This window comes from Contarinia nasturtii, unplaced genomic scaffold (assembly GCF_009176525.2).
Source record: "Contarinia nasturtii isolate CC-2019 unplaced genomic scaffold, AAFC_CNas_1.1 Cnas_scaffold_1699, whole genome shotgun sequence".
Taxonomy (NCBI): domain Eukaryota; kingdom Metazoa; phylum Arthropoda; class Insecta; order Diptera; family Cecidomyiidae; genus Contarinia; species Contarinia nasturtii.
Window position 1 is genome coordinate 1,389,621 of NW_022199032.1, and position 13,418 is coordinate 1,403,038.

The 13,418-nt window shown below is 33.1% G+C and overlaps 1 protein-coding gene across 1 annotated transcript in view; it reads right to left on the bottom strand.

The window, feature by feature from the left end:
* LOC116347033 (RNA-binding protein Musashi homolog Rbp6) overlaps window positions 1–13,418 on the bottom strand; it is a 371,521-nt gene that overhangs the window by 247,361 nt on the left and 110,742 nt on the right. The window contains exons 4-5 of the mRNA XM_031777427.1: window positions 4,966–5,050; window positions 1,594–1,635 (exon numbers count right to left, since the gene is read on the bottom strand). Coding sequence (XP_031633287.1) covers window positions 1,594–1,635; window positions 4,966–5,050 — 127 coding nt within the window. The remainder of the gene's footprint in view (window positions 1–1,593; window positions 1,636–4,965; window positions 5,051–13,418) is intronic.

Consider the following 13,418-nt stretch of genomic DNA (forward strand, 5'->3'; position numbering starts at 1 on the left):
ACACACACACACACACACACACACACACACACACACACACACACACATAGAGAAAACATAAGTAATCTCCATATAGAATGGAATCTTCTGTGGAATGTTGTAACGATATGTTGTAAAACTCTATAATTGCAATTGTAAAGCTGTTATTTGATCAAAGTAGTTGCATATATAGAGAAATAGTTGATCGGATAGAGGATAGTTGAATTATTGCACATATTTTGAAAACAAATTAGCAAAATAAATTAATTAAACTACTTTGAGGTGACTCACGTAAGCATCATTGTGCTTTCAAAATGGGCAACATAGAAACAAGCAACAATACCAATGACGATGACGGCAACAGCGTTAGCTAAGCGTATGTGAATTTCGTTTATTTGAATCTGAACAGCAAAGTCGAGCTTTATTTCGGTCCGTTGCGATGTGAAGAGAGTGAATCCACTTTAATCAATTTATAAGTTTTTCAAGTGGTTTCGATTATGGTGTGCTTTTGAATTACGTCATGTTCACATTCTCGAAAGAAGCTAAATACTGTACGATTTACGCTTGATTTTTATTTATTTATCTCACTGGTAACGAGAAGCAAGACATCAATAATTCACATACCAATAAACCGTTGACTGTTTGCATTCTCCCATATGCAAGCTCGCCATCTACATATACATATATCCATATACTATGTATTTATTAATTTTCACACATACACCCTCTACATTTCAATGTGTATGTGTTTAGATTGGGTTTTCTCAGGTTTTGCTCTCAACCGTTTATATTAAGAAACCAAAAGGTACTGGCATTTGAACAGTAATTATGTATAAATGTTGAAACGCATCCATATTCAAACGGTGGCACGTATCATCCCGAAGTGTTATATGTGTTCGTACTCAATAAAAACTTTTCTTGCTAAATTAAATTTTGGAAATATTTTTGATTCTCCACTGTGTGCGGAGAGTGAACAAAATTGAATGTGTAAATAAGAGAGAAGAAGAGAAAGAGTTTGAAATAGAGATAAAGAGAGAGAGAGCCATTGTTCCATTGTTAACGACAAAGCGATGTGCGCTAATGTGTTTATCTAATTTTCCATATATTATTTCGAAACGAAGTGGCGAAGATTAATATTTATGTTTTTCATTTATCAAGTTTGTTGATGACGATAGCTTTTTGGTTTATTTACATGTGTTGTTTTAACATTTTTCTATCTATCTTTCTTGTTCAATGTGGGGGATTTTATTCTGATCAGTCCCAAAAAATGTCCTAAATAGCAAATTTAATTATTCACTTCTATCCAAACGGTAAAGTTTTCCAAACTCCCTCACTTTCTCTCTCTTTCTCTCCCTTTCTCTCCCTGTGTGTATGTATTTCGTTCGTAATCAGGTCTCGTTCAGATTAAATAGGAATTCTTCGAAAAAACGATGGTAAAAGCAATGTTAATATATTCGTGGTAGTTAGTCCATGTTGATATTTAATTCCTAACATGTTTTTATATATAATATCATTTTTTCTCCAAAAAAATATCGCCACCCCTCCCCATAAAGGAAAATTCAAAAAAGGATGTTACTCTGTAAAGTCACATATTTAAATTTATGGCTTACTTACCTTCGGATGCGCTTTCCTAGGAAACGCTACTTTTGGATCAATCTGAAAAGAAGTGAAAAAATTTATCTATGTTTTAGAAATAAAAATGAACGAATAATTCTTCTTTCTTTGTACGATTTTCTTTATGAGAATGGTTTGAAAAAAAATTTATGTGACAAAAGTGATAAAAACGAAGAGAGAAGGAGATGCAGAAAGAGAAAGACGAATAAGAAAACCAAAAAGCTGATAGAGAAAATGCGCAAATGTGACGGTTTGGATTTTTTTTAATTAAATCTCTTTATCGTAAGCACGCACACACAAGTTTATCTATTCTTTACGGAATTTGGGTCACTTCAACCATTTATTTTTCACTTTTGGTGTATGTGTGTGTATGCGTCGAAAATCGCAGCTCGTGAAAACTTTTTCACTTCATTCATACAGTGAACGAGAGAAAAAAAGTCACGGTTACAGCCGGCGATTGAGTCAAGCACATTCATCATTTTGGTTACATGATAACCATATATTCATGACCATCAAAAAAATATCACAAAATATTTGAGAGGCCACTTTGTGCCACTTTTTGTACAGTTTTCTTTTTAATTTAACAGGTTGACGTAGAATAGAAGAACAAAAAAAAAATATGCGAGAGATTTGTTTTTATTGTTAAAATGTTAGAAAAACGAATAATAAATATTTTTTTCTTCTCGTGTGATAAACGAAATGCTTAAATACAAGAAGAATGCACTCAATGTTCTAACACATATAAATTCTCACAATTTTACATTGTTGACCATTTTTATTGTGTGTGTTTGCGACCATACCAAACGAAAGAGAGAGAGAGAGAGAGAGAGAGAGAGAGAGAGAGAGAGAGAGAGAAAGCATCACCGAAAGTATGATCATTAGGCTTATATATTGTGCAATATTTCAAAAGGGTGGTGTGCGTAATGTGTCGTTTATTTTCACATCGGTTTGTCGGTTTTCAAGTGTCATCTTTTTTTAACTATGATAATAATCATAAGAATAATATGGCTATGGAAGTACCATCCCTCATCGTCTCTAAACGTTTGTAATGCCCGAGCTATTTTTTCTCTCAATTTAAATTGATGCTTTTCTTTTTAAAGAAAAATGAATGTACAAAATGTCACTTACACAAAGTGTTCAAGTGTGTGACCCATGCTTGAAAATGCTGACGTGTTTTTTTTTCTCTGTTGAACACAAGAAATTAGTCTCCCAGCATTGTTTGTGTGTGCATCTCTGAAGAATGTTTTTTGGGGGTATTTCACATATAGATGAAATGCAAATAAAGGGACGTCAACCAAATAAATTTATTTGAATTATTACCATATATGGATTGGTCAAATAGTAAAATCTAACTTGTTTGCATTTCACCCAAAGTGAATTAGGAATATTATCTCATGATCGACGTTTACATAAAACACAAAATTTAATATGTTTGCTGTACTATCCGTATATTCTCCGTATATTCAATAAATAATATCCATCGTGAAATGTCAATTAGATGAATAAATGTAAAGAGAGAGACGAATTCTCTCCGTAATGCCTTTTGCAATTGGTCAAAGCAAACAACATCGAATCTACAGAGAAAATGTTCAATCCAAAGTTGACAATAGGACGAGAAAAAAAAGTGGACAGGAAAAAGGCTGACCTAGTCGAAAATTAAATTCGTCCGCATGAAACATTAACTTTTTTTTTATATCGAAGTTGTCAAAAACCCAGTAAAGAGCCAGAACAAAGCCAAGATTCTATAACATTAATTCAAGCATAATAGGTACTGTTTTTTTCTTCTTCTGTTCACTGTCGTCAACAGAAGCCGTACGCGGAAAATGTATATGAAAAGCCTACAAAAATGGCATTAACTAAAGTAGATGCACACAAATCTGAATTTTTCGTTTGATCTCGTAGAACTTATGTACACATTCAACGAGAGAAAAAAACACACACCAGAAGAAGTAGACGTACGTTTTTCTTTTTTGCCTTTTGCTCTTTTTGAAATTATAAAACCCTTTATGTTCTACTTCCCATTTTAAATTTAATACATTTCGATAGTGGGAGGGAAAGTGAGTGAATGTAGACGAGAAAGAAAAAAATGTGTACATATAAAAATATTCGTCCGAAATAGCTAACATGAATTGCGCAAAGAAATATATACATACACAAAGAAGCATGAGAGATGAAGAAAAAGGGCGATACGATGGGTTCGACGCAAATAGCATTGCGTAATTTGCCACTTTAGCATTTATTGTTTTGCCGTAGCAATTGGAATATTGTATTGCCATGCTTCAATTCCAATTTTGGATCTGTTTGATTGGCTATTTCATTTGACAAATACACATCACTTGCAGTTTAGACTTTCAAACTGCTCAATGTTCAATGGTGTGTATGTCAACAATGCGCGCAGTTCATATTTATTTAACATCTTATGCAAGCACAATCAAAATAAAGCAAAACTGTTTGCATATGAAACAAACGAACACCAACATTCGCGTTCGTTATCGAGAAATAAAAGAATGAAAAAAAAACACACATACACGCTAGAGAGAGAGAGAGAGAGAGAGAGAGAGAGAGAGAGAGAGCGAATAAACGAAGAAACATTTGAAATTCTCTCAAGCCAGAAGCAGGAAAAAACAGCAGAAAGAAATAAAAACCAAATCGAAATTCAAATGAGAATGGAGTGAAAATGTTATAAAGATTTCCACCAAAGTGAATTTTATTTATTGTTTTATGGTCTCAGCTGTTTTATCTATCTTCTTTTTTTTCCTCTTCTTTTTTTATATATATCACATTAAGGATGTGCAGAAATATTTTGAATGAAAATAGCAATCGAAACGGAACGAATGTTCATTGCTAGGGATTAAGCAAGCAAATTAAAACTATCGTATTCCACAAAGCGGTGCTTATCCCGACTTCAATCACTCACTGGATGCGGGTATGCGTGCTGTTTTGTCATTTATTCCGTATTTTGGTATTTTGCTTTAATTCGTGGGTACGCAGATTATTAATCCCAATAATTTTAATTTTTTTTCGTTGTTGCATCGAAAAAGGAACGAAAAAGTCGAAAAACAATTTTTATTTATGTAAACCAAGCCCTATCTGCAGCAAAATTGCTCAAACAATGTTATTTTGCCTTTGAATATATCGGTCAATTTCAGCTTTTATCTTTACCCTAAACGTATGCATGTTTGTGGATGTATCTCGTCCCGCCGTCTTTTTTTTGTTATTTAATGCTTTTGGTTTTCCATTCTCTTCTCCTTTATCTATTGTTGTCTTGAGCATGTATATATTTTTTTTTATTCTCAACTTGTTATTATTTTGAAAGACATACATGGACATGAACGTAATTCGTATATGTATATGAAGCATATGTATACTAACCTTTTTTCCATCTAATTCATGGGTGCCTTGTGCTAATACTTTGTCTACACTAGATGGGTCACCGAACGTAATAAATCCAAAGCCTCTGCAAATAAATAAAGCAAAGAGAAATAGAAGAGAGAATTGGTTCGGTTTAGTACTTTCGTTTTTTTTGTGATTTTTTTTTCTGAATGTTGTTGCTTTAAAAAAAAGAATAAAATAAAATAAAAATCTAATCAAAATTAAAATCACATAGTGACGAATGATAAAAACAGGCAGAGAGCAAGCGGTAGAGTGGAGAGGAAGAAAGACTGACTTATGTGAGTGAATGAGTGATTGAAACGGAGACGAAAAGGGAGATATGAAGAGAGAATGAGAGAGTGAGAGATAGAGAGTGAGAGATGAAGAGTGAAAAGCAAACAAAAATCGCAATTTCGGAAAAGTACAGATTCGATGGTACTGGGTATCGGTGTTAAGGAGACAAACAAATACATAAAATTGAAATAAATCGAATGAAAATATGCAAATCAGCAAACATATTGAGAATAGAACAGAGAGAGAGAGAGAGAAAACACGAACCGATAAAACCGAACGAACAAAAGATAAATGGACAAATACAGAAAATCAAATATAGAAGTATTTGTATGGGCTAATGCTTAAAAGAATACGCTTCGGATTGCACATTGATTTGTGAATAGTGTCTCGAATTCCATGGCAAAATAATTATTAGATGATCAACATTGAGTTGAGGGCGAATCGGAAAAAAGCGTTTGCTTTTACGTGTTTGAATGAATGGCACGAATATAATGTTAAAGCATAAAGATTTTCTTTTAATGGAAAAAAAACAAAAAATTTCTATTATTGAAATGATTTTCGGTTGAATGAATGAAAACTATATAGCATAATATCGATCCATTCGAATTGTGCGCTTGATAGAGACACCATTCAATATTTCGGTCGCATTGCATATGTATTCAAACAAAAATGATGAAAATGCATGGCATTTTTTTATGGTCCAATGACAACAACGGCGATAGTAGTGGCGGCGACTGTAGTGTCTGGCGTACTCCATCCGTTCGAACAGATTTTCTGTCACAGAAAGTCAATGTCGGAATATGATGGCGTTTTATTTTCAACCAAAAGTATGTTTTAGCGTAGATGGCGCTGATTTAAATGGACATTTGTATGTATAGACGGTGGCGCCGCCCTACTCAATTAAACACTGAACTGCAGCGTTTCCAATCGTTGCAGAAAGTATATATATGCTAAAAAAATATACAAATCGAAAATTCCGAATAAAAAAAAAATTATCTCAAATATAATCGAATTTGAGGAAATGTGAATATTATGTTTCGAATCATAAATTGAAGAAGAAAAAAAATGACCAAAAACTGATGGAAATCCAATAAGTGCAAATATTATTGCTACTTAATTGTCTAATATCTACGTTGTATGATTCCACCTTTGCCCGCGGCCTGAAATATTGGTTATTTGTCTGTTTTTCGTCAATTTAAAATGGTTAAATTAAAAGAAAAAGAAAAAAATGTCTTGTTTTCTTTTTTTCAAGTGTATGTATCTCAATGAAAATTGTTAAATGAATAATATATATTTATATGGCATATAAATGTGTGGCTAATATTGCATTAATAATACCAAAAAAAGTTGAGCATTTAATGCAAACGCAGTTTACTTGCATTTGAGGCTATATATTATAATAATATGTATGGTATATAAAATATTGTTTGAAATGACAACTAAACGAGACAAAACTATTGATATAATTGATAAATTTCTGCACGCACGTGGCCATATATATTCGCTAAATATTTAAAATGTTAATTCGGTTAAACATCATTATTATTGGCTATGAGTGTAACATATTCATATTATATTGAAACAAAATATATGTTGTATATTGTGTGTTTATGGAATGAATGTCTACGGTTATCTCAAAAACAATATTTTCTTTTGCAATTGAATTTGTTCAATTAAAACAATGGAAAGCATACAAAATTATTGAAATTGGTGGTGTATGTGTGTGATGTTGTTTCGCCAATAGGGGTAATTCTCTACTTCGCTTTTTATTTATTTATTTAATTTTTTTTTCGGTTTTGGTTTTGATCGTCATTGAGCGAAAAAGATAGCGCAAACAGAAATAAAAAAAAATTGTATAAATAAACGTAAAATCCGAATGAAAATATATAATGTGTTGCTATGTTGATGTTTTGTAAAAGCTATTCTGTTGTTATTTCAAGATTAGTGTTCCGTTCAAATGTGTTTTCTCTGTATATGTCACTGTGCAACATAAATGTGTGTTTGTGTATGTTTTTTTTTTTTTATATTTCGTTCGAGTTGTGTTATTTTGCACAAATTCCCCGTTGGGTTTTGTTCAAACGCGCAGACAGAACATCTATACTATTCGGAAATCCATTTGGATTGAGGCATTTAAATGGTGTAGTACTAACGATGGCTGTGTGACTGCTGTTGTTGACTGCAATTGGGTGGTTGTAATTTAAAAAATTTCCGTGTCGCACTACGATGGTACACATACCTGTGAACGTACTGAGGCATAGAGGAATCAGCCAATCCAGCATTATTGGATGTGATATCATACGGGCTGGAAAGAGAGTAGGAGGATTTGGTTTTTCAACGATTGATTTCTCTTTTTTTTTTTGAATGTTGCAATTTGTGTTTGTGTGTGTGTATGTATTATTTTATTTTAGTTTTATGTTCATTTGCACCAGAATTGGTTCGGTAAACGTTTTTATTATTTTCGATTAGAAAAAAAACAAAACATGTATAAAATACCATTTATAGAAATAGATATACAGAAATAAGAGCATTTCGAATAATATATTTATACATAGATTTCTTGTTCAAATAAATTAAAATCCAAAAAAATAGCTTATATCTCTTACTCAATTTGCTAGATATTAAATGATACCAAGTGAACAAGGCATTTTATTTAAAAAAGAAGTAAACTTATACAATTGTTAAAATCTTCAATGCAAAATAATAATAATTCCAATTGGCGAACGTTTATGAAAAGGCAAATAAAATAAAACAAAACATGAACTCGAGAAATATAAATTTTCACAATGAAAGAAATGTGACAGAAATGTGACATTCACATTAATGCAAAACAAACAAAAACATTACAGAGAGATGGAAATTGAGAGAGAGAGAGAGAATAGAACACAGAGTAATTAACAAGTATTCATCTATCAAGAGCAGCTATATTGGACCAATTAAAGCTCATCGATTATTCGAACCGATTTGGAAAAATGCACCCAATTTATCAAGCGCCTCTTTCTGCTCACATTTTACATCTGAATCAAATGCGGCACACTATTTATTTCTGTCGAACGAAAGAAATCTGACAACTTAATTGAATATTTGAATCAGTTGAGAATCGATTCTATTAATGACGAAACAGAATAATTATAACTTAAACCAACACTACATCAATTCAGTGATTAAACAAAATAAATCGATTCAATCGATTGCTTTTGATGGTTTTTGATATGGTGCTTATGGAGAAAAGGAGAGAGCGAATTACGTGAAACGGTGTGCACCACACAACAGATAGCAGCCTATTACAATTTTGAACATCTCATGTTATTTGCAAAACCATGACATTTTGGTTTTTAGGTCGGGATTTTCGATTACATTCGATGCCTATAAACACTTCATCGATATATTGAGCAGAGATCTATGCTATTCATCTCTTATGATTTTATAAGTTTTCATGTGGCCATGTGCCTTGTGCACATCCCATTCTTTGCAGGTCTCATACACACACACACAAACACACACACTAAAAATACCTTGATCAATTATTCAAGGTAAAAAAAAATATGTGAAATGAAAATCAATTAAAGGTTGCTCCTTTTTCGACATTTTTGTATTAACAATATCCGTTTTGTGAAAATGAAATAACATCATTTGGTTTTCCCACCGCACAGATTATTTGCATTTATTGCAGAGCTGGGCATTGTAATGTAAATATGAAATACTGCATCAAGTTCTGGCTAGATTTTCATTTTTTTTACCCAAAACGGTTTTGTGTCGCATTTTTGCATCAAATAGTATTTTTCTCGTAAAAGCGAAAATATAAATCGTTTAAATCGTTTTTACATTAAAAAATTCGCACTTGTTATCAATTATGTGCTCAAATTACAGAAAAACTTGGTACCGTCCCTGACATCTCCAGACCATCTCTGTACTGAATAAATGCCAACGTCATCCGAAATAATCCATATATCGACAATTTATACACAATGGAATGTAGAAATGTTGTTTGGCTTATCTGTTATATTAATTTCACTTGTATTTTCAATTGATTTCATTACCCGCTTAAGCATGTTTGCAATTTTGTCAGGCCATGCATGTACACGTACAGGCAATCAAGGGAAAACACGATACAACACAGTACCCCATACATACATACATATATATAATAGAGTGGATAATTTTCAGTTATTCCCCAAAAAACACAGTTTAGCCATTTCCATCAAAGTTCGAATTGAAAAAGACATCGAAATAGCTGTTACATGCATTTGTACCTCTTCGGATATATTTTGACATTTTTCAGTCATAACTTTTTACAGATAGATTTTCGGATTCTGTCGTAGTAGTCAATATTAACCCTTTTTTTTGTGAATCAGTATAAATTCAGGCAGATAGGTAGTAACGAACCACTCTAATTGAGAATAATAAAAAAACACAAAACGGCTGGTGAACAACAACAAAAAAAGTATAGACTGTCGAAAAAATAGAATCACCTGTATCTTGATATGTGAAATGAAATGTTTTTGGAAACAAAATAATAAGAATGCAAACAAAAAATGTGGATTTAATCCATTAAGGTACACTTTTTTCGTGTTGTGCTGTGTTTCTCTCTCTCTCGCTCTCTCTTGTTCTCTCCTTTGCAGATATACACGAGCACAAACACTTATCCGCAAAAAGTCTATTGCACAGTGCGCATTTTCCCTGCATTCATACATGGGTAGGTGTGTATTTATAGTTTACGTATTTCACACGATGTGAAAATCAATGTTCGCATGCCAGAATATATTACAGTGACATAGCGGCCACAAACAAAACGTGCAAAATTTCGTTGGTCCGCAATGTGCAAATCAATATTTCATAAGCGCTGTGTGTGTGTGTGTGTGTGTGGATGTATTTTTTTGTTTTTCATTCGCGCGCATTGGTTGCGAATCGAACTTTTTGGCCCGTTGCATGAGCGCATTTGAACTAATAAAGTGTTGGTTTGGTGTAATAAAATGCGTTGTATCTGAAAATGAGTGTTGCATAGCAGTGTTGTGTGTATGCAGTATGTATACCGCTTGCAGCCACATTCACATTCACATATGCTATTAATTATTTAGTTTTCATACTTCAGATTTGATGCACACACACACTTTACCCAATGCTGTTGTTGTTTTCTTTCTCTGCTGATTGAGTTTTACGTTTTATTAGCCAGCTTGTTGACTCCATTACTAATATTGTTTGCATTTCGGCCGCTTTTAATTACTCGACAGTATGTGCATTTATATTTTGGTAAGCACATTTCATTTTGCGCTGCCTGCAGCCTGCCCACATTTACGCCAAATATACGTTTGTTTTATAACGCGATCAAATCGGTTCTGTGTTTTTTTTTTTTTTTTTGTTTTCGCATTGAGTTGTTTTATGGATTGATAAAGTGCGCGAGATTGAATCGATTGGGAAGTGAATTGGTTTAATCGCCATTTCTGAATTCATTGAAACGGCCTGGCCGTTATATTGCTACGAGTCTATGCTTTTCGAATTGACGTTTTTTTTCTCTCTCATTTATCTGTCATCTCTCAAATTAAGGCAAAAGTAAAAAAAAATCACAGTGAAATAAAAAAAGATTCGAATGAAAGTGAATTATCAAACAGAGTTCTTACGAATTTTGGCCGAAATGAAGCGAAGAGTGAAAACATTTTAACTTTGATTAATTGATTCAAAGGAGCACAAAACAGTTCAAAAAGTATCCACAAGACACTCACTCTTCTTTTTGCTCTTTTCACTCACTTCAGGGCACTACATTCAGTTGGGAATGTAAATGTTGAATTTGAAATTGTACATAACACAAAGATTTGTATTCGGCAGAAAGCTTGTGAGCGTGAAAAAGCCCAAAATTGTACATGGGGGCAAACATTTCGACAGTAACAGCAAGCGAGAGTGTAATGATGACGATGGTGGTGGCACAATGGTTGTATTTAAGTAAATTATATTTTCGCTTAGACTCTCTGTGCGTTCTTTTTCCTTTCACTTTTATTGCCACTTGTATATTGTTTTCAGTATCCCTTTCATTATTATCATCATCGCATTTTCGTTGAAACTTTTTAATTAAAAAGAAGAAGAAAAAAAAAGAACGAATCGACGGCACACAAAAAAAATAATCACAAAATAAAATAAGATTCCGAACATCAGAACAACAGCTTTGCGGGAAAAAAAGTCGTCAGTTCGATGTTAAACGCTCGATACGCTGATACATTAAAATGGTTCAACGAAATGTTGCGAAAAAAAACAATCGAAAGAAAAAGAATGAAAGTAGCCTAAAACTGAGATTTGACTTCAGCTAATTACAAGATTTACCGTATTTTTTTTTTCTTACAAACGACCAAAATGATTATGAAAAATTAATTATTCACATATTCTTTTGGGCAGTTTTAAAATTAACTTAAATGGGAAAAGTTTTTCGATTTCGTTTCGTCTTTCATCAGGCATTTTAATATATTTGTTAATCAAAGAAGATCATTTGGCATGTAAGTGATTCTCCACCATTATGCATGTGCATGAACCAAACACCAACTGCTGAAATCATTCATCTTCTTCTTCTTCGACGGACGTACGTCATGCCCTCATTTTTCGTTTCTTTTTGCATTTTCACTTTCTGCCGCTTTTGTTTTTCTCCATTACTCGATTTTTGTTCAGGATGTGGAGATTTAAATCGTTAAGTGTTGTTTGAATTAAATAGTGATGAAAAAACGGAATTCACTAGAATCGACTTAGTAGATAAGTGACTGTACTTTCTTTTGAACACTTGGACTAACATTTGATGACAAAACAACTTGAACGAAAATCATCACCCACACTCATGCGCGCACACAAACAAACACGTACACACATACACGCGCCAAACACTTCACCCAGAACAAAATAAAAAAATAGGGAGCCAAGAAGTGGGGCAAGAATTGTTAGTGCAATACAAATGTATCGAACTGATGGTGCACTTCTTATTCGCTTCACTTGGTGGTCGCTCATTTTCTATTTTTAATAAGTATAAATGTGGCTTTAAATACACATTACGGTAATTATCATTTTACGGCTTTGGCGCGGAAGTCACGGGGAAAAAAATCATCAACTTAAACGACGTCGGAAACAATGCAAAAGCATAACCAAGATGACACGTGCGCGCACAACACTAGCCCAGCGCTCGGAATTCATTTCATCTTTTTTGGACTCGTTTTTCCAAATGTTCAATGCACGTTTACATTCTATGCAATAAATTTTAGATGAGTTTGCAAATGGAAGCAATGTATAGTAAGCACCAGGCCATTCAAAGCAATACGCCAAAGCTAGAGGAAAAAATTTCGGCAACAATAGAGTGAATCGTTTCATTCATTTTTACAACCGTGCCAATGAATGTGTATGTAATCGTTGTAAAGTTTTGTATGAAAAGTTAAAGATTGTCAAATAAAAAAAAGGAAAGAAGTCGGTCGAACGAAAAACGAAGAAAAGGCAAAGCACATAAGCATATAAGGATGCAGACACGGGATGTAATGGGATATTTCATGAGCATTTGATGGCTGCCGACTAACGCTATTCAAACAAACGGCAAAATGAATAGATATAAATTACAATAATAACAACACAACAAAAAAAAATAAACGATTTAATGGCAAGCGCAAAAATAGGCAAACACACACACACTCATTGAAATGAAAAAAAGCCATGGTAATGGAATTGTACACAAAATGATTCACTCAATGTGATCAAGTGGTTCGGTGTGAGAAAATAAAAACGGTATCAACGCAAAAATGATGCAACAATAAAAATCTCGATGAAAAAAAATATGATTGAGAAAACAAGAATCCACTCAAATAAAATGGAACAAAGAGCAAAAGATTGAAATGTTCGATCACATTATACTTTTGGCGAATTTTAAATATTTTATAAATTTGGGGTAAATGCGGTCCGTACTCCGTTCGAATGTTATCCTTAAAGTTATCTTTATATTCAATGCGATTAATTTTCGTATTTTATTCAAGCTGTTAATCATATCGAATCGCTTGTCTGTGAAAATGAAAAATAAATATAGTCGTTCTCTGTCTCTTGCACGTTTTCCTATTCAAGTGAACAGACAGATTCCGTTTTTTTATCCAGCTAAAATCTTCATTGACATCAACGACAGCAACGGCTCTGAATGCAAACGCAAAGTGTGA